Genomic DNA, 18719 nt, shown 5'->3' on the forward strand with positions numbered 1-18719 from the left:
AAATAAAAGAAAATACGAAATCATTTTTAATCAATAAATAAAGATAGTTATAATGCACATAAAACATAATTTCACGTAAAAGCAAATAATGTTATTACAAGTCTGAACGATTTATAAAATTTTTATCCGATTCAAACAGACTATAAAAAAGATTGGAAAAATTATGGTTTCTTTCAACTTAAATTAGTACATTATTACGGAACTAAAGATGACAAGCAAAATAAGCATGGCCATTTTGAGCTTTTTAAGTTTGATTTTTATCATTCAAGGTATGACAGTCAACCCAAACGAATACGATAAGTATAAGAAGTGCTGGGCGTATGCCACGTGCTCTTCAGGTAATATGAAATGTTCAAAAAATTTCTAAATGGATTAATGTAATAATTATTAGTAACTATTATCAAAGGTAAAAATAATAACTATTTAATCACTTGATATTAAAAAGTATATAATGTAACTAAGAAAATTGATTGTTATTTAATCGTCAACAATATTACTGATCTTTTTTTTTTTTTCGTTCTTTCTGTTATAAATTAATTCAGTTAGAAAAACTGTTTGCAATTTACTGGTTAATTTAATTTTCTATATATGATAACATTATTGAAAAATGTAGTTATTAAATGATCTTTCAAAAGCAGCAATATCAAAGACGTGTAGAATAATTGCTCATTTTACTAAGTTTTGTCCTGATCGTCTTTAAATTTTGATTTTTTTTTATCGGATTACCATTGGCCATCTTTACTCTTTAGAATCGTAATCAATAAGGGTATTGAATTTGACTTTTTTGTATGTGGCATTGTAAATTACTAATAAATAAATATTAATGAATATTTTTAAATTGAGGCTTTTGCCATCCCCTTTGAAATTTTTAGGTTTTGAAAAATCTTCAATCAACTATCATGATTTGTGAGTTAATTTAGCTTGATATTTAAATCCAGAGTATGATTGAAATAGCATATCATTTACTTTTGAAAGTTCATTTTCGCCTAATTTCTATTGTTTACAGACAAACTTTTTCAAGTAGAAAGCATTTTCAAATATTTTTATCCAATGGTTACTATTATAATTCGGTTTTCATTCAAAACAAAATTAATCTGGAAACTTCTTTATAAAATTTTCACATTGTTCATTTGATATATAATTACAATAGCCATCTTCATCTGATTTATGTAAGTGAATATTCTATTAAATATTTCAAATTATAATGTAGTTTAAAATTACCAACACAAGCTCATGTATTTTTGTATGTCTGATTTACTCTAAAAGTTTGTCCAATGATTTCTTTCTGCAAGGAAATGAACTGCAATAATTGATTTAATTATTATTTTATTCATCATAGAAATTATTTCAAGCTCGAAATTATTGACATCTACAAAATAAAAGTTTTTCATTAAATCCATATATATTAAACCTTTAATCATTAAAACTGCAATTTTTTGTCAGTTTCAAATACAATAAGAAATATGATTTGTCATGTAATTTTAACCGTTTTATTTATTAAAAATGGATTCTTCGTTACTTTTCTCAAAAACTTAAAATTCTAAAAATTTTTGAGAGGATAGGCGAAATAGATAGTTAGAATATTAGTTAAAAATTAATAAACTTTTGTCATTTTAGATGGGCCAGAAAGTGAAGAAATGGAAAATTGCTTCAAGAAATTGAAACCCGAGGTAAAGGCTCAGATTTCTTTCCATGATTTAAAAAATAACTTTTTTTATTCATGAGATTAATGCAAAATAATTATTAAGAGGGAAATTAGTGTAATTTTCTAGTAGTTCCATCTAATTTTACTTTCGAAATTTGGGATTATAACTAATAAAGCTGTTTATAATCTAAGAAAGTTTTCAAATAATTTATTTACATCTTTACAAGCCATCCTCACTGGAAAATGGTTTTAAATTTAATTTGAAGAAGAAGCAATTTTAATAAATAAATCGGAGTGAAGAATCCTCTCAAAAACAAAATATGATATTCATTTTATGAATTTCATAGGCCTTTTTTTACTTGGTTCATTTATTTAAAAAAAAATCTTTCAAAAATTTTTCCTGTTTTATTAAAGAAAAAAAACTTTACTATTTATTTAAGTTAGTAATTTGTTTAGTAACACTAATTTGCAAGTGGTAGAATATTTTCTTTCTATGATGGTCAACGATAATTTCATTTTTAATATGATTTTTTCTTTAATTTTTGATATAGAAATATTTTTAAAGAATCAACATCAGAATTTCTTAAATTATGAATTGACATTACATTTGTTTCACAGAAATATTAGCTTCTGAATATCTTAGAGCTAATGCATTGCTAAAGAAACTAGAGTAAGAAAGCTTTCAAAGAATAATGATTCTTTTAATTTGCTATTATATTTGGCTTTCGGCACTTTTATTTTTATTAGAGTATTCCACTCCTTCTTCCGTTCGCCGAAATCAGATCAACCAGTTTTCCTCAACCCTTAAAATATTTAAAATACTCTTAAAATTTTATTCAGCATCAGAAATAGATGTAATCTTCTAAGTGATTTGGTCATAGAAGATCACCTCTGGTGCATCTTTTCTGGTCCAGGAAAAAAAGAACATGTTTTAACGTGTTCGTTTAATTCAGGGCAAAAGAGGAACCTTCACTCGCCCCCTCGCTTGATAATTAAAAACATATAGATTCATGTCACAACAGGCTTTTTAACTAATCGGAGCTATCAGACCGTAGTACATATTCGGTGAATTTCGAATTTTCGTAACTTGGTTCATTGAATAAATGGACATCGTAATAAAAATACTGGTTAATCGATAGTTTCTTCTAGAACAATCCCAGAACAATTAAGCGACAATTGGATAGAACCATCATAATTCCGAATCGTATTATCTCATTTTCAGACTCCACGTTTTTAGAAAATCAGAATAGGTTTATCACTGACAAAGACATTCTTTTGTTCTCTTCCTATTCAGTATCTGGCTTGAGAAACACTGAAGAGTTTGGTATATTGATCAAATTTTATGAGAATGATTTCATTACCTCTGAACAAATACGTGATTGCTATTTTGTTACATACAAAATAAATGGGTGAATTTCCAGAAGTTGTCGTGATTACTCGGTTATTTAAAAGTTAAATAGATATAAAAACATATGTGACTTTAACATACACCAGCCATTAAGAACAATCACTGTAATATTATTGATAACAGCAATAGTACATTAAAGCTATAGTACATTAAAAAGATTGAAGATGTTTTCGGAGAATACGAGAGGTGAAAATTGAATATCCGCTGAAACAAAAATAAATATATATATGTATTAATATGAACTTTAAAGTTAATGAAGTGCTCAATAGCTAACATCAATGAATTAATTTTGTTGAAATATTTAATAATAATCCAAATTTGATAATGCTATTTTGATAAAACATACAAATTTATGATAACAAAAAAAAAAAAAAGGCAGTTTGTAAAAATTGACTTTGTTCGACTGTAAAAGATGAATTTGCCAGTTTAGTGTGAACGATATCAATGCATCGTTTCGTTTGCAGATTTAGAATCGGTGACAATTACCCCGCGTGAACGTACTTTTGGAAACATTGAGCAATACCAGTCTCTCAATCATTACATTAAGCAAAAGAAAAAGAAAGTATGCAGTACAAATTAAAGGGAATACAATTATTAATAGCACAACAAAACAACTGCATGTATAAGAAATGTATGGCTTTCATATCCAAGTTCTTCTTTCTCTATTAAGAACTCCAAAGATTTGTTATTGATATTGTGCTCGACTTGCAATAGATTTGCCATGCTGTGTGCCAAATGCAATGTTGCTTTTCTTGCAATTGCGTAGTTATGCTCTTATGAATTTATAATCTTTTATACTTATGGTATATGCTTATAAGTTATATTTTTGGAGTCCCATAGCTAACTGACCTTTGCATTTGTGACTGCATAATTTATTGTAAAAACGACTTGTTTCTGTATGCATAGCTGAAATAAAGAATGTCTTTGTTTTAAGAATTTGAAACATCCTGTAGATATGCAGTAGATGATCATTTTCTGCATCTTTAATAAAAACATACAAAATTTTTCTTTATCTGAATTTTTAAAGAAAACATAAAAATCAAATGAAATTTATTTTTAGCCTCTTCTTTACAAGTAATATATATGCTGCTCCATTTTTCCCCCCTTTGTTATGTAATACTCATCTACGATAGTGCAGTCTTACAGACAACTAAATAAGATTTTCCCTCCACCTCTACTTTGTTTTTGATTTAGTTGAATAGATTTGACCTGTATTATTTTATTTAGTAGATCAGTAGATTTATAGAATGCCATAGATATTTCTTCCATTACATCCTGTTCAACCTTCTGATCCTCTTACTAGTGTGGTACTTTTAAATAAAGTAAAAAAATGATTTTTGAGATGGAAATAATTATTTAGATTTTTTTTCATGAAAAATCATATTTGACTAATTCAGAAAATACCCAAGAAGAATGATTCTCTTCATGTAAAAATTGTTATTAATGAAAAAAAAAATTCCCTGTTAAGAAAAATTCCATATATTCCTGCAACAGTTGAACAAGGATTATGGATATTTTCTATAGATTATTGGTTATAAAAACTTTTTGTTGATATATTTGTAATCAAATTCATTCCATGATCTTTCCTGTTTACTTTCTAGTATATGAAGTAGAGATAATATTGTAATCGTCAAAAAATTCTATCTTTAGATTTTGAAAAATTCTCTTATTTTAGTCTTCTGTATTCTGTATTGTTACAGATTACAAGTTACAGTTCTGTGGGTATTATTACAGTTACAGTTCGGACGTAGACTTGTCTGTCAACGAGATTGAACTAGAACAAGATTTATACAAGATTGAAGAACGAAATTTTTATTATATCTTTTCATCAAAAATATTGATTTCTATCACATTTTGCATTATGCCATTGTGTTTATCTTCTGTCGGCTTAAATGTTTACTTGCGTATGAATGCGATAGCTTAAATGCAATGAAGATAAAAGAAATTTGTTTTGTGGATTTGTGATCCAAAAGGTATATCTATGTGAAATTTGGACATGGTTGTTAGGAAGGAAGACTTTCAAAATATTGGATCGAATACTGGACAAAATACTGGAAAGTGGGGACAAAACATTCCCATTGTTGATATCGGAACTTCGTGCTTCTCATATTTTTCTTGCCAGCAAATAGCTTACCAGACAATCAATTATTTTATATTATAAAGCTGTCTGCTAACAATGCAGACTTTTGTAAGACAGGAATTAGCAGTAAGCGCTGTATTGTTTTGATATACGAAAAAGTGTTGAGAGAAACTCTATTGTCATTAAATTGCCGTTTTAAGATTCTACTCGAATATAATTTAATGAAATAAAATGCTATTTTTACATGTTATTTCTTTCAGGAAGTAAAATCAGCCTACCAGTTCGTAAATAATAATTATTTCAATTACAAAAGTGATGACATTCCAGGTGCAATAAACGAATTCTGCTCTTATGATGATGCCACAAAGGTTCGTTTTCTTTCTATCCTTCTAATTAATAAAGAATAAACCTCTTAAAACAATATCTAAGTCAGATATAGTGTTTAAAACGGTGCATATCAAAAGTATATGGATAGGCATGTTTGCAAATAATAGTTCAAAAAAGATGCAATAATCACGAAAAATAATTAGCTTATGGAATCTTAAGTTTATTATAGCAAAGAATGTAGTATAACTTTTAAAGAATTTATGCATATTCTTTATTGTTAATAAAAATAAATTGTCCTAAAAATATATGGACTTTTCGAATATTTGTATTTAAATTCAAATTTTGAATCCATTATTTGAATTATCGTGAACATCCTCCCATTCCTACTTTGAACTTGAATCTGCAGAAAGTGCGACTTTAAAGAGACTCAACTCTGCTTTACTTGTTCATATAATTCCTGAATACTGACGAACATGGGCATACACATCTGTATATGTATATACAAGGGCATACACATTCCCCAAAGGTTTCCTTTGGGGAATATATATATATATATATATATATATATATATATATATATATATATATATATATATATATTACTTCTAAAGAGCTATTGGCTTTTTTACTTGCATCTAGGATTTTTTTTTATTCTGCTTGTGTTGAACATTCTTTTTTAAGTTCTTGTATATTACATCATTGTATCAAATGCTAATGTTCTAACACCATTTTTTTACGTCATATTTATTCATTTCTATCTTTACGCATCTCCACTTATAATTTAATAAGTGAGTGGGGTTTTTTTTTTTATCTTTCATACTTTTACCATTTGATTGGCTCAGTATAGGCAAAAATGTCTCTTGGACCAAGAAACCGCACAAAAACATACCAAGAAAGCACATTGCCACCTTTCGATATATTTTCGTAAATTCCAAATCTGCTACGCTTCATTTGTTTGGCGATATCAGAAACTTTGACATTTTGAGCTTTTAAGCATCTAATTTTAGCTATATCAGCAACAAAAAATTGAACCTTTGGAGGCATTTTTCGTCTACTCGAGAATTGACGAACAAGCAGGGATTTTATATTTCGAAGTTGTTAAGTCACATATTCAGACTGTAGAATATGCAAATTATTTGACAAAATGGCAATAAAAGCGATTCTTTTCATTGTTTATATATGTTTTGATCAGCTTATTTTGAATTCCATTTTTTTACAAACAATCTGTGAAGTAAGCAGAATATTTTTGTATTGTAATAAACTTATGTTATGATTCCATATGCTAATTACTTTTTTCGTGACTATTGCTTCACTTTTTTATTTGTTATTTCAAAAAAAGTCGCTTGTCCATATGCTTTCGAGACGTACTGAATAATAACATGACTTTTTGTTGTTGTTGTTTCTTATGGCACTTGCCATGGACAAGCCCGCTGTTACGGAGACAGCGATTTTAAGCCGGTGGAGGAGCGCCTCTTGTTTTTTTTTATAGTGGCGCCAACTAGGGCCAAGAGTACGACTTTGCTACTCACGCATCACTCATTCGCTTGCACAACCCCTTTTTACAGGAGGGCACATTCACACATCTCACAGATAGAACAACGGAAGAACAACCATGCCCAAACCGGGACTCGAACCCAGGACGTCCGGATCACGGGGAAGATGCGCTACCCCTATGCCAGGACGCCGGCACATGACTTTTTAATATGATCTAATGAAGCCTAACCGCCATTTTATTTTGGAACATGTCATTTCAAGGAAATATGCTACTATATGGGACTCCATATGAAAGCTGCTTTTTTTTGTATAATATTTATATAAATAGAGAAAAAAAGCTATAACAATAACCAATATCAAAATTAATTGTTTCCATTTTTAAATATTTTACCTAAAATTGTATTATAAAATCTTTTACAAATCTGTTAATCGCACGGATCAAATCTACAGTGTTGTAAGTCATGTTACTTTATTTCCCATGAATTGGCATAGTGCAAAAGGCAATGCAATAAATTCCTGGTAAAAAAATGTGATATTGTTATTATTTTAAGATAGAAGTCACCTTGATTCAGATTTAACATGAGTGTTGAATGTAATTGATTTTGTATTATGTATATTGATTTTGCATAATGTTAAATAAATTTCTTTCTTAGAAAAAATCCCAAGATTTATATAGCTTTAAATTAAACTCCTTCAATTATTTATCATTTGACATATACTATTGTACATTTAAAATCACACAAGAATAAATATTTTTTATAAATAAAAGTTAGAAACTGGAATCAATAAACTACTGAAATAATATACCTAATTTTTTTAATAATATAAATGTTTTAGCGAAGCTGAGAATTGGAAATTTAAAGTGGTTGTGTTATTTGTTCGAAGTACGACAATTTAATGTATATCATTCTAATACAGAAATTCTAAATATGTATCAATACGTTAAGTTGGTTAACAAGAACTGTTTTCAATACTTACTTCATTTCTTTTCTGCATAATCTGAAATTATAACGGCAAAATGTCCGTGGTATCATTACAATTTAACCAAATTTCTTACATTCTTATAAATTTATTCCTAATCAACTTTGAACTGTAACTTTCTAATAAAAATGTTACGTAAACTTTCTTATACAGCTCATGGGAGTAAGAGTTAAAAATTATTTTAAAGAAGCAATGAAAATCATAATAAAACTGAATGAGGTTCATTTAATATACAGGACAGGAAATTAAGGATGAATAAAAAACATTTTATTGGAATAATACGCCCTGAAATTAACGTCGAAAAAAGTTAAACAAATCTAAAGAAAACGAAACCCTTTATCAATTGCCTATATTGAAATTAATTTAAAATATTTTTATAGAAGGCAATTAACATTTAACTGCAAAATTCATTATCCAACTTATTTTTTTGTGACTTTTATTGACTTTTTTTTCAGCAGTACAAAAAAAAAAAAAAAAAAAAAAAAAAAAAATTGGGTCCACTTTTATTAAATCAATAAATACGGATTTTACTTTTATCCTTACCTCTAAAAGTTTTACTAAATTGCTATTCCCATAGTGTTTTTTTAGTAATTTATTGATATTTAAAACAAAAAAGTGGATATGAGCAGGGAGAATAAACAAGGCATCATATTATACAAAAATCCGTTTGTATAATGTTATCATTTAGAAAATAAATCATATAGGCACACACTTATGAAAATATGTTTAATGTTAGAATTTAGGAGTTAAAACACATAATTTTCATTGTTTATTTCACTTATGAACGAATATTTCATTTTTAATATATAAATAGTATAGTGTAGCCAAATCTCAAGATCTATTTTTATCTTTGGAAAATATATTTTAATATCTTTAATAAATTAACAATAATAAACAGCTCCAAATGTTTAAAACTAAATGATATGGAGGGCTATTTTTTTATTGACTTGTAAATAGTCTTTGTAATTAATTTCAATTTTGTGAACTTTATATTTATATTTTAGCAACAAATTATTTAGTATTTTTTCTCTTTTTTTATATCTAATTTGCAGCGAGAGGCCTCTAACAAAACATTAAATGGTATGCTGGACTTTGAGAAGGTAAGTGAAATATATGCTCTTCTTTTTCAGTAATCATTGATATGATGCTGTTAGAAATTATATTGTGTAAATGAATATAAACGGTTTTTATTTAAAAGGTGCTTCTTTCTGCATAGGATGATTGTGTTTATATTTCTGAACAAATTTTGACTTTATTATTTTACTAGCCGCCTTTGGCGTACAGCCAGTTCGCCAGTACTAATGTTCGCTAAAATGTTCAATTAACATTTTATGTAACTTGTTCTGATAATAGGTTTTTAAGCAAAATATTTATAAGCTTCAAATTTTAATAGTCATGTTATTTACTTATACAATTATGTAGGCCTTAAGCATTGAAGCCGTTCTGTTCATTATATTACGCATCTTTCTTCAACTTTCTATACTGCCCGTAAATTTCAATCTTAAAGAATGAAGGATTTTATAACTTAAAGCAGAGTCGTTCGGCATGGAAGTCTTATTTGCATAACAAAATCATTTTAATAATTTATAATATCTCAAAGAATTATTCAACAAAAACTTCACGGATTCAATGCAAAATTCACTTTTTAATTTTATTTTGAAATGGATATAGATGATGTCAAAATAGTATTTTATTTCTTTCGGTTTATAAATATACTTTTAAGAAATATAAAGTCTAAATTTCAGACAGTCCTAAGGAATCAGACTCTACAAAATATTCTTGACACTTCAACTTTTAAATAAATAAATAAACGCTCTATCTTTCGCATTCAAACCTGGCGGATTTACTAAGTTTTGAATATTACAATATTAGAACAATCGATATTTTTTTAAATCTAGGCCGATCACTCTTCAGAAATCCTGGGAGATGATTGGCTGCTTTGAGACTGTCGATAAAGTACTCTAAAATCTCCTATTTTTATTTAATCGTGACATTCAGATTCCCATAAATTGGTCATCTTTAGTGATCGATTTAGTTGATTGGAATCCAACTCTTTTCATTTAAAATATTAACGTCTCAAGAATATTTTGTTAAATATGACGCACAGGGCACAGGATATATAAAAAAAAATTATAAATTCGTGATTCATTAGCCTTTATTGACTCCATTTACATAAAATATAATTATTTATTTCATTTAGACAATTTGTTAACAGATGTATGTCTATTACTAAAGGTTTACAAATTAGTTGTTAGTTTCTGATTGGAATGGATGCACATATTAAATTACAGTTTCCTTAAATGAATCTGTTTAAGTGAATTAGTAATATTTGTATTGTAAAAGATCCTATAAAACGATTCCTTGCATTTACTTTTCAAAAATTATCATGTTTAATATTTATTTCATTTCATACAGACACATGCTGAAAATTACATATTTATATGCTTAATTTGTAATGAAAGTTAAATTATTCGTTCAGCTTTGGTCAATATGATGGCAAGGCGCGTTGATAAACTTAATTTTTTTCTATTAATATGCAACATGCTTGTGCAACTTAAATCTTATTTTTATTTTGTACTATATAAATTGTTGAAAAATATAATTAAATTGTTTTCAAAAATTCATTAAAAATAAAAATTTAATTTGTTTGTTGAAACATTAGTATAATTGAAAAGATTATTTTTTGAACTTCAATATAATGTAAAAATTAATTTTTTGCTGTAATATTTTCGAAAGTTATAGCAGAAAAAATGCCCAAATTTCGCTTAATTTTAATTAATTAAAATTATTATTGAAAAAAACCGCTCTGAGATGCACATTCCCTGTATTCAAAATATACTCGTGCCAAATTTGGTAGCTGTAGGTATAACGGTCTAGCCTGTAGAGCACCAGCATCCATCCACCCACACACACATTGAGCTTTATTATAAGTATAGATATTAGTGTCTCAAGAGTATTTTGTTAAATATGACTCACAGACTACAGAGTGAAAAAATTTAAAACTCGTAATTCATCAGTGTATTTACTGACTCAAGTTACATAAATATAATTATTTACTTCATTCAGACCATTCTAACAGTATTAAATAGTATGTATGTCTTTTACAAAAGATTTACAAAATAACCATTGGGCCTTGAACCATTGTCATTAGAATTTGAGTGGATATCCTATATATATATTAAGCTATATTTACCTTTAAAAAAGCTAATTTGTTGAATTAATAATATAGATATTGCAAATGATATTAGAAAAATTTGTCTTGCATTCATTTGTTTAGAAAATATCACATTTCCTATTTATTTCATTTCATACAGTCACGTGCCGAAAATTAAATTCTTCTAGATTTAATTTGCAGTAGAAATCAATTTATTTTTTTAATCAGGGCTTTTGAAAATGTGATGGCAACACGTTAATAAAAGCTACTTTTTACCATGCTCATGAGGATTAAATTTTATTTTTATTTTTTATTGTTAAATTGTTGAAAAATATGATTAAATTATATTTTTGAAAATTCATTAAAAATGGAATTTTAATTTATAGATCAAAATATTAGCATCATCAAAAAGATTATCTTTGATGTAAAAATCATTTTTGTGCGATTATATTTTGGGAAGTTATTGCGAAAAGACGCCAAAATTATAAAAGGAATCGTATTGTGCCAATTTAGCACATGTCGATGGTTCAAATAATGATCAGATAACTTCGTTTCTTCTTTAATAGTAATACTTTTATATTAATACATTTCTTCTTTAATAGTAAAACTTTTATACTAATGCATTTCTTCTTTAATAGTAGTATTCTTTAATATTAATTTCTTTTATAATGTCTTCTTCGAATACTCATCCACAAGTTTTATATAACTTTTCAGTTTTGAGTTTGAGAGTTATATATCTTGTCGTTTCAAATTAAAATGAACTGTCCAAAGGAAATAGCCATCAAACAAATGTAGGTCAACAAGAAACTTTCTTTTAAATCAACCTTGAAAGTTCTTAGTAAGTGCTCCATTGAGGCTAGTGATTTTCTTGAGATTTCTTTTTCTAAAGGATACTGTATACCCAAAGAGCATAAATTATCCATTCCAGGAATATACATTTACAAAAAAGAGAATACAAAAAAGAGAAATTAATAGCATGACATTGATGGAATGTTATCTCATTTTCAAATATTTATTCAACAGTGTATAGCTAAGTAATAGTCTCTAGAGTAACTAGATTAGAAATCAAAAATCTTCGTTTACCTTCCATAGCATTTCCTATTATGCCAATTCTTAGGAGTATTTAAACAGCTTGTGGTTCATTACCCACATTAGATAGAGTCACTTTCGTCAAACTCATTAATTCATGAACTGAATTAACAGGCCTCTTGTTATCAAGTACAAAGATCATGTACAAAACTTCCATGTTATTAGTCACATTATTTTTTTAAGTTATTTAATCTTATCCAATAATAGTGTATTCAAATTTATCAGATTACAACCTCAAACAAAGAATGAAAAAGAATTTGTATTTCTTACTGAAATATATCCAATTTCTTCGTTAGATTCGGTTCTATTCTACATTTTTGAGGTCTCAGATTCTAAGACTGCTCTGATGTTTTTTCTGCTTCATAGTTTTATTTTCAAAATCTCAAAAAAAAAAAAATGGATTATAATTTTTTAGTACATGTTGGTTTAAAAGTTTCGAAATGTCCCATTAGTCTTAACTTATTCTTTATTTGGAGGATCTTGCGCCACCCATATTAGTGACTTTCGAGTTTTTTACCACATAATATATGTTTAAAAAGATATTGCACTTGACAGCTGTAGGCTGTGGTATCAGACAGATAAAATAACATTATTTATTTCTTAAAATACTCGGCCTCAAGATAACTCATCTTATGTGTGGAAAACAATTTGAGTTCGAATAGTTCCCAACAAAAAAATATACATATTTTCTTCACTTCCTTTGAAGAAGTAATCAATAAATCGGTATTATAGGTAGTTTTTTCGCTTTCTTTGAGGAGAGAATTTTCCAACGTATGACTTCAAATTTGATGTTATAAATGATAACTAATTTCATTTTTTGTTTTACAGAAAATCTGTGAGAATTCAGACATGGCTGGCGAATGTTCTCGTTGTAAAGAATACTTTGTAAGATATTTTAAAAATTTATAAATTTATTAGACAAACAGAAATAGGGGGTTTGAATTATCGTAAATAATTGCATATTTTTAATCACATATGTAACAAGCGTAAATTTACTTAATCAACAAATTTTTAGCTAAGTACTATTAATTGTCTTAAGTGAAAGTTGATATTCACCATTTCAGTAATTCATTACACACTCTCGATACTATTCAATATTCATTATATATTATACACTACATTCTTATAAGTACACTTTCGAGTATCCGGTTCGCGACTACCTAGCTTCCGTACTATCCTGTATACTTTTCTTTTCCGTATTTAAATATGGAAGGCAAGGCGTTGTACTAGTAACATTGCCAAGGCATTGGAAGCTGACCTCTGCTACGATTCTGCCGTGAGCAAAATGCAATTTGTGACAGGAAAAGAGCAGCGTTCTGCTCGTTGTTCATTGTTTCGTCAGTGGGTAAAAGATCTCATTTGTTGACGCTGTTCCTGATTATAACTGCACACTACATACAGTATTCGTAAATTATTCTGGGGGTAGGCTTAATGCTTCTTTAAGTGTACCACAGTTTCAAAATAGATTCACAAAGATTCTTCAGATGTGCAGTTCAGCATATAAACATACATAAACCAGTATCGAGCCTTCTATTTTATTTAGACACGTTACCGGCAAATGATTCTATGATTCTAAAGATCGAAGTTGCGTTCACATTCTACGTGGCGTGAGATTAATGGAAGGATTAGTACTAAATAAGAAGTGAGAAAATAGGAAATTATCATTGTGAGTTTTGGTATAAAAACTTTGTCTTCTGGTACTGATGGGCAAAGAAATAAGTTCATAGAACACCGGCCTATCCGACTTGCCCTTCCACCACATTTGGCCGGATACTCGGGAGTGTATTGCATTTCAATTATAAAAATTATAAATTTCATAATAATTTATAATTATTTTTATAAACTATTATGAATTTATAATCACTTCATAACTAAAGTTGCATTTCATAATCGAAAATACCTTTTTATCTTATCCAAAGAAGTTTAACCAATGAAGAACATACTCATAAGAGACAATTGATCATTATTTTGTATAATATTTAAATATTTCAACTGAAAATTATTTCTTTGCTCCGATTCTCAATAACTGAAATTAATTTAATAATCGATCAGACCCTTTCGGGAATGTGCTTGTTCAGAAGATCCTACTGATAATTTATTACTCTTCGAAGATGATCGCACAATACTTGAAGTCTTTCTCATTTAAAATTCTCCTTTCAATACAAAACGTAACTAGCTTTTGCTATAAATTAAAGCTCTAAATAAGCTATAAATTGAAATTTACTTTATTTAATTTTTTTAAAAAAAATAAAGCTGTTGCAAATTACTATCCATGATACCTCGTTACTATACAATTTAGTTGAATTCATATTATTATATATCTAGACTTATGATTCTGAAATTACGTTGTCATTTCATAATTGTATATAATGAAGTGACAGCATAAAACCGCAAGTGTATTTATAATCTTATTATAAAAACATGAAAAACTTAGTGATCGAAAATATGAAGTTTAGATATATTTTGAAAATTTTTAAACAATCACGAAGAACTTATAACCTAACAAGACACATATTTCGTATAAATTCATTATTTGCTCTTAAGGTAATGAGGAGCTGCGAATGATTTGTTTTCTCTTCTTACAGGACTGCTTCTTCAGTCATTTGAATCAATACCATCAACAGAAGAAGTGCTAGTTCCTCGCTCATATCAAAAGAATGGTTTTCAATGAATGATGAAAAAAATGTACCTTGTTTCCATATATAGTAAACCACTGAATTTAAAATTATTTGTTCCTTCATTGGTATGTATAAGAATTCAAATATTCAAATAAAAGATAATATAAAAATTTACTTAATCCTCTATAAATTTACTTAATTTGTGTTTAACTTTCGTATCAGAAAGTTGGTTTTATTTGGAAACAAAAAAATATTTGTACTAAGTGTAAAAGAAATAAAAGTATTAAATTCAGTTAAAACCAATAGTTGAATAACCCATTTTTACGATTTTGTTATATTTCTTCCTTCTAGAGTGAATCGTTTGGTAAGAAAAATACTTTCACAGATGTAGTAATAGCTGAGGAAATGATACCAGGTCAATGACTCCCGGCTTTACCAACAGAAATGTTCTAAAATATCGGAAGATCTGCAAGACATCTATCTCCATTAGACATGAGCTCTGTGTTTGATTTAGAACATTCGCTGGCCCATTACGGAAGTTATAAATCAAAAAATATGAAAGAAAATTTGAAATTTAGCAGGAAATTTTCAGAAATACAGCATGTCTCCAGTTCTATTTAAAAAGAAAACTATTTGGGAGTAAGATGATTAATTCAGTTAGGGTTAAAAAAAATTAATGATTCTATTCAAAGGAAAAATTATATAATTTAAAAAACTATTTATGAACATATTATGTAATCTAATTTTTTCTTCCAATATACATCGATTTTTAGAGGAGTAAAAATTTTTTTCTGCAATTCCCTCTGTAAGAATACAATTTATCTAATCTTAATACCAGAGCCTTATTCCAATTAATGAAATAGTTTTTCCCGTAAAACAAAAGTCGTAAGAATTAATTATTCTGAAATTGATTGTGATAATTATTATTAATCGAAATCCAGCGTGTTCTGGGATCCAATAATACATAGGTATGAAATAATTTTTGAGTATATTTAGGAGATATAAATATTTCTGAATTAAGAAATGACTATGCGAATAAACATCTTTAAAGCTTCAGTATTGTTCTATTAGTCTGCATTAAATAATATATTTTAAGAAATTCGATATGAAATTTTTTCAAGAGCTTTGTAGTAGCTCTGAGGAACAAAAACAGAAAATTTGAATTAATTCTATTCTATTAATTTAATATTTGGAAATTACTTCTGAATCGACATGATATTCAAAATTTGAGCTCTCATTACTCGTAAGGGTAAAACTTTAATTACATTCTATATACTCAAGAAAAAATTTCTGAATAATTATATTAGATTTGGATGCTTTATTAAAATATATAAAATCATCATTAAAATTAAATTTTTCGTCCTGCTCTGGATAGTTTTTTTTTTTTTGGGGGGGGGGATATTGACAATTACAGGAAAGTTGTCTTACATGTCCTTAGCATTAGCTATTCAGAGTCTAGCAGCTTATGTAGGGGTATTTTCGCGGAAACACTGTTGCTGTTTCCTGTGATATAATTGATGAATACAGATAAAAAATTTAGGAAATACATAGTATACTTTCCGGTTTTTTAAAAATTGTTCCTATTTTTCTAGATAAATTCAGCCTAAAGGTTTGTTTTTGAGCTTTATAGCAAGAGCGTTTACTCTCCTTTTCTCCTTCTTTCCGAGAAATATAATGTTGCATATAGCTAAGATCCTAGGAATATTGCAGAGCAAAAACTTATCATCAACCTTTCATTTTTTTGGATCCTTAATGTACTGGAATCGGCTCCTGTATCTTTTGAAATGATCATTAATTTCTAATTATTTATTGTTTCTTAGCATTGCAATTTACACATTCTATTGCTTTTTTTTTCGGTACTTAGCAGTAGAATGATCACCATTAAATTTACGACGTTCAATATTATTTGGCCACAAGTAGCCCTACAGTATGCTTTTTAATAGAGAAGTTATGCGTTTCCGAGGAATGTTCCTTTTCAAGGGTGTTTCCCTGGCAGAAAACAAAGCAATTTCTTCTTTTTTTTTCATATTCATCCTTTTCAGCTCTGTAATAAAGTTAGCATTTTGAGGAAAATACAGACCAAGAATACAGGGACAATCGATAAAATCAGGTATTAGTTTCCTACTTGGATTCTAAAATTTTACAGATTTACATTTGATTGATACATCCTTTCCGTGTATCTTTTCACCAAGAGCGTCTTTAAGAAAATGTTACAAGGCGAGAAAACAATAAAATAATTCCATTCAGCATCGATATTAATCAATTTACTGTTAAACTCAATTTGCTCTTTGAATCGTGTACGATTTCTTTCTCTTTAATAAAATCACTTATTACCTCTGGTTTGTGGTTTTCAAAAATTAAATTGTACAGTAATTTAAGTCCTTTAATAAATAATTAAACGACTCAAACGATTCAAGACGATTAAATTTACATCATTTATTAATGGTGATGCTTTATATCTGTGTTGTGTTAATGGCGCTTTTAGAATTTTTTTGATTAACGACTCCATTATAAATTATAATTGCATCAAATTATAATAATTATTAGAAAAGAGAGTTTACTTTGATTTTGATAGTATTTTATGCGAAGGAATCATTTAGAAGATATTATGAATTTGCTACTTCCTAAATAATGTAAATTTCTCTGAAATTGAATATTCTCTTTTATTATTTACGAAAATTTTATTTTTTTGACCCTTGCATTTTAAGCTACGGATGGAAAAATATTTCGAGTAACGTAACATATAAGGCGTGTTACTGAACAAAATATTTTGAATTTTTTTTTTAACGCTTGTTAAAAACAAAAATTATGTGACACAATACACATCCTCCAAACCTAAGTTGCATTCTTTCTCATAGCAGATTGTATATTCAAACCCAAATTATTCTAATTTTTTTTTACAATAAACAGAAGTTGAAAGTTCTTTCTCCCTGTTTCGAAATAAGAAAGGTGAGTATTGAAAGCTTCATCATTGGGTTTTCATTATCCTTCCAATGATAAAGCGAGAAAGTTTTGAGAAGAAAAGGTATCTCATGTATGGTGTGCATAATTAGGAAGCCCATTACAAAATAATTTCATTAAAAGTTGAAGCAAATAAACATGCTTTCCTAATATTTTACTGCATATTAGAATCCACGGCATTAAAAGCGCCGGATAGCCTGCAAGAAAAGGCAAGGAAACTAATTTACTTGATACCATTACTTGCGCTAAAATCTTACTGTAAATGTTTTAATTTTTAAAAAAGTCTAGCTATAACAAACGATTTATAAAACTTTCCAAATGCTCCAAACTCTTTTTTTTTCTTTAATGTATGAGAAAGCTGGTCTTTTTCTTCCTGCTTTTAAGACAAAAAGAGTTAAAAAGGACATAAAAACTATGAAGTCAATTTTATATTTTTTAACTTAACAGCTTTGACTAGTGTAGCTACTCTAGCAGCGTAATCCAAGAAGTTAACATTTGGCATTTTCATGCATAGAATTCGCTTTCCAAAGAAAATAAATAAATTACTTCTAGGAATATAAGGTGTCTTCTTGTATTTTCCTTTGAAGAAAAAATAAGTAGGACCACTTGGAGTGATTCTTGGAATACCCAAACAACTGTGGATTTTTTTTATTGATGGCAATGCGCCCATGTCACCTGGTCACAGCTCTTCGCAATTGGTTTGAAAAATATTCTGTACAATTCCATCGAATGGACAATTCATCGACCTATATCACCCGACATGAATCTCATCGAACATTTATGGGATATAATCGATAGGTCAGTTCATGTATAATGTCCTGCACTAGCAACACTTTCACAATTATACATCTATAAAATCTATAGAGGTTTATAGAAGCAGGATAACTCAATAGTTCTGCACGGAAATTTCAACGATTTGTTGAATCCATGCCAATCTAGTTGCTAGATTTCACTGGAAAAAG

General features: G+C 28.1%; 1 protein-coding gene across 3 annotated transcripts; it reads left to right on the forward strand.

Moving 5' to 3' along the window:
• Positions 1-192: 192 nt before the first annotated feature.
• On the forward strand, positions 193-18505 carry LOC129976025 (uncharacterized). Of its 3 annotated transcripts, none has more exons than XR_008785067.1 (7): positions 193-338; positions 1618-1670; positions 5394-5501; positions 8988-9035; positions 13007-13063; positions 14764-14921; positions 18310-18504. XR_008785067.1 is itself a non-coding variant. In XM_056089360.1 (6 exons), the coding sequence occupies exons 1-6, from the start codon at positions 209-211 to the stop codon at positions 14812-14814; spliced, it is 447 nt and encodes a 148-aa protein (XP_055945335.1). In that variant the 5' UTR covers positions 193-208; the 3' UTR covers positions 14815-14965. The 3 variants fall into 3 exon arrangements, 1 of the variants encoding a protein (XP_055945335.1); XR_008785068.1 differs by having other exon boundaries at positions 332-406; positions 18310-18505; XM_056089360.1 differs by lacking the exon at positions 18310-18504 and having other exon boundaries at positions 14764-14965.
• The last annotated feature ends 214 nt before the right edge of the window (positions 18506-18719 follow it).

Source organism: Argiope bruennichi, chromosome 7, assembly GCF_947563725.1.
Source record: "Argiope bruennichi chromosome 7, qqArgBrue1.1, whole genome shotgun sequence".
NCBI lineage: Eukaryota > Metazoa > Arthropoda > Arachnida > Araneae > Araneidae > Argiope > Argiope bruennichi.

What these genes read in the sequence shown, in the direction of transcription:
- LOC129976025 (XM_056089360.1), top strand. Translation starts at nt 209, where the DNA reads ATGACAAGCAAAATAAGCATGGCCATTTTGAGCTTTTTAAGTTTGATT. An exon ending in TCAAGAAATTGAAACCCGAG is followed by an intron (nt 1,671 to 5,393) that starts GTAAAGGCTCAG and finishes TATTTCTTTCAG; the next exon opens with GAAGTAAAATCAGCCTACCA. An exon ending in CTCGTTGTAAAGAATACTTT is followed by an intron (nt 13,064 to 14,763) that starts GTAAGATATTTT and finishes CTCTTCTTACAG; the next exon opens with GACTGCTTCTTCAGTCATTT.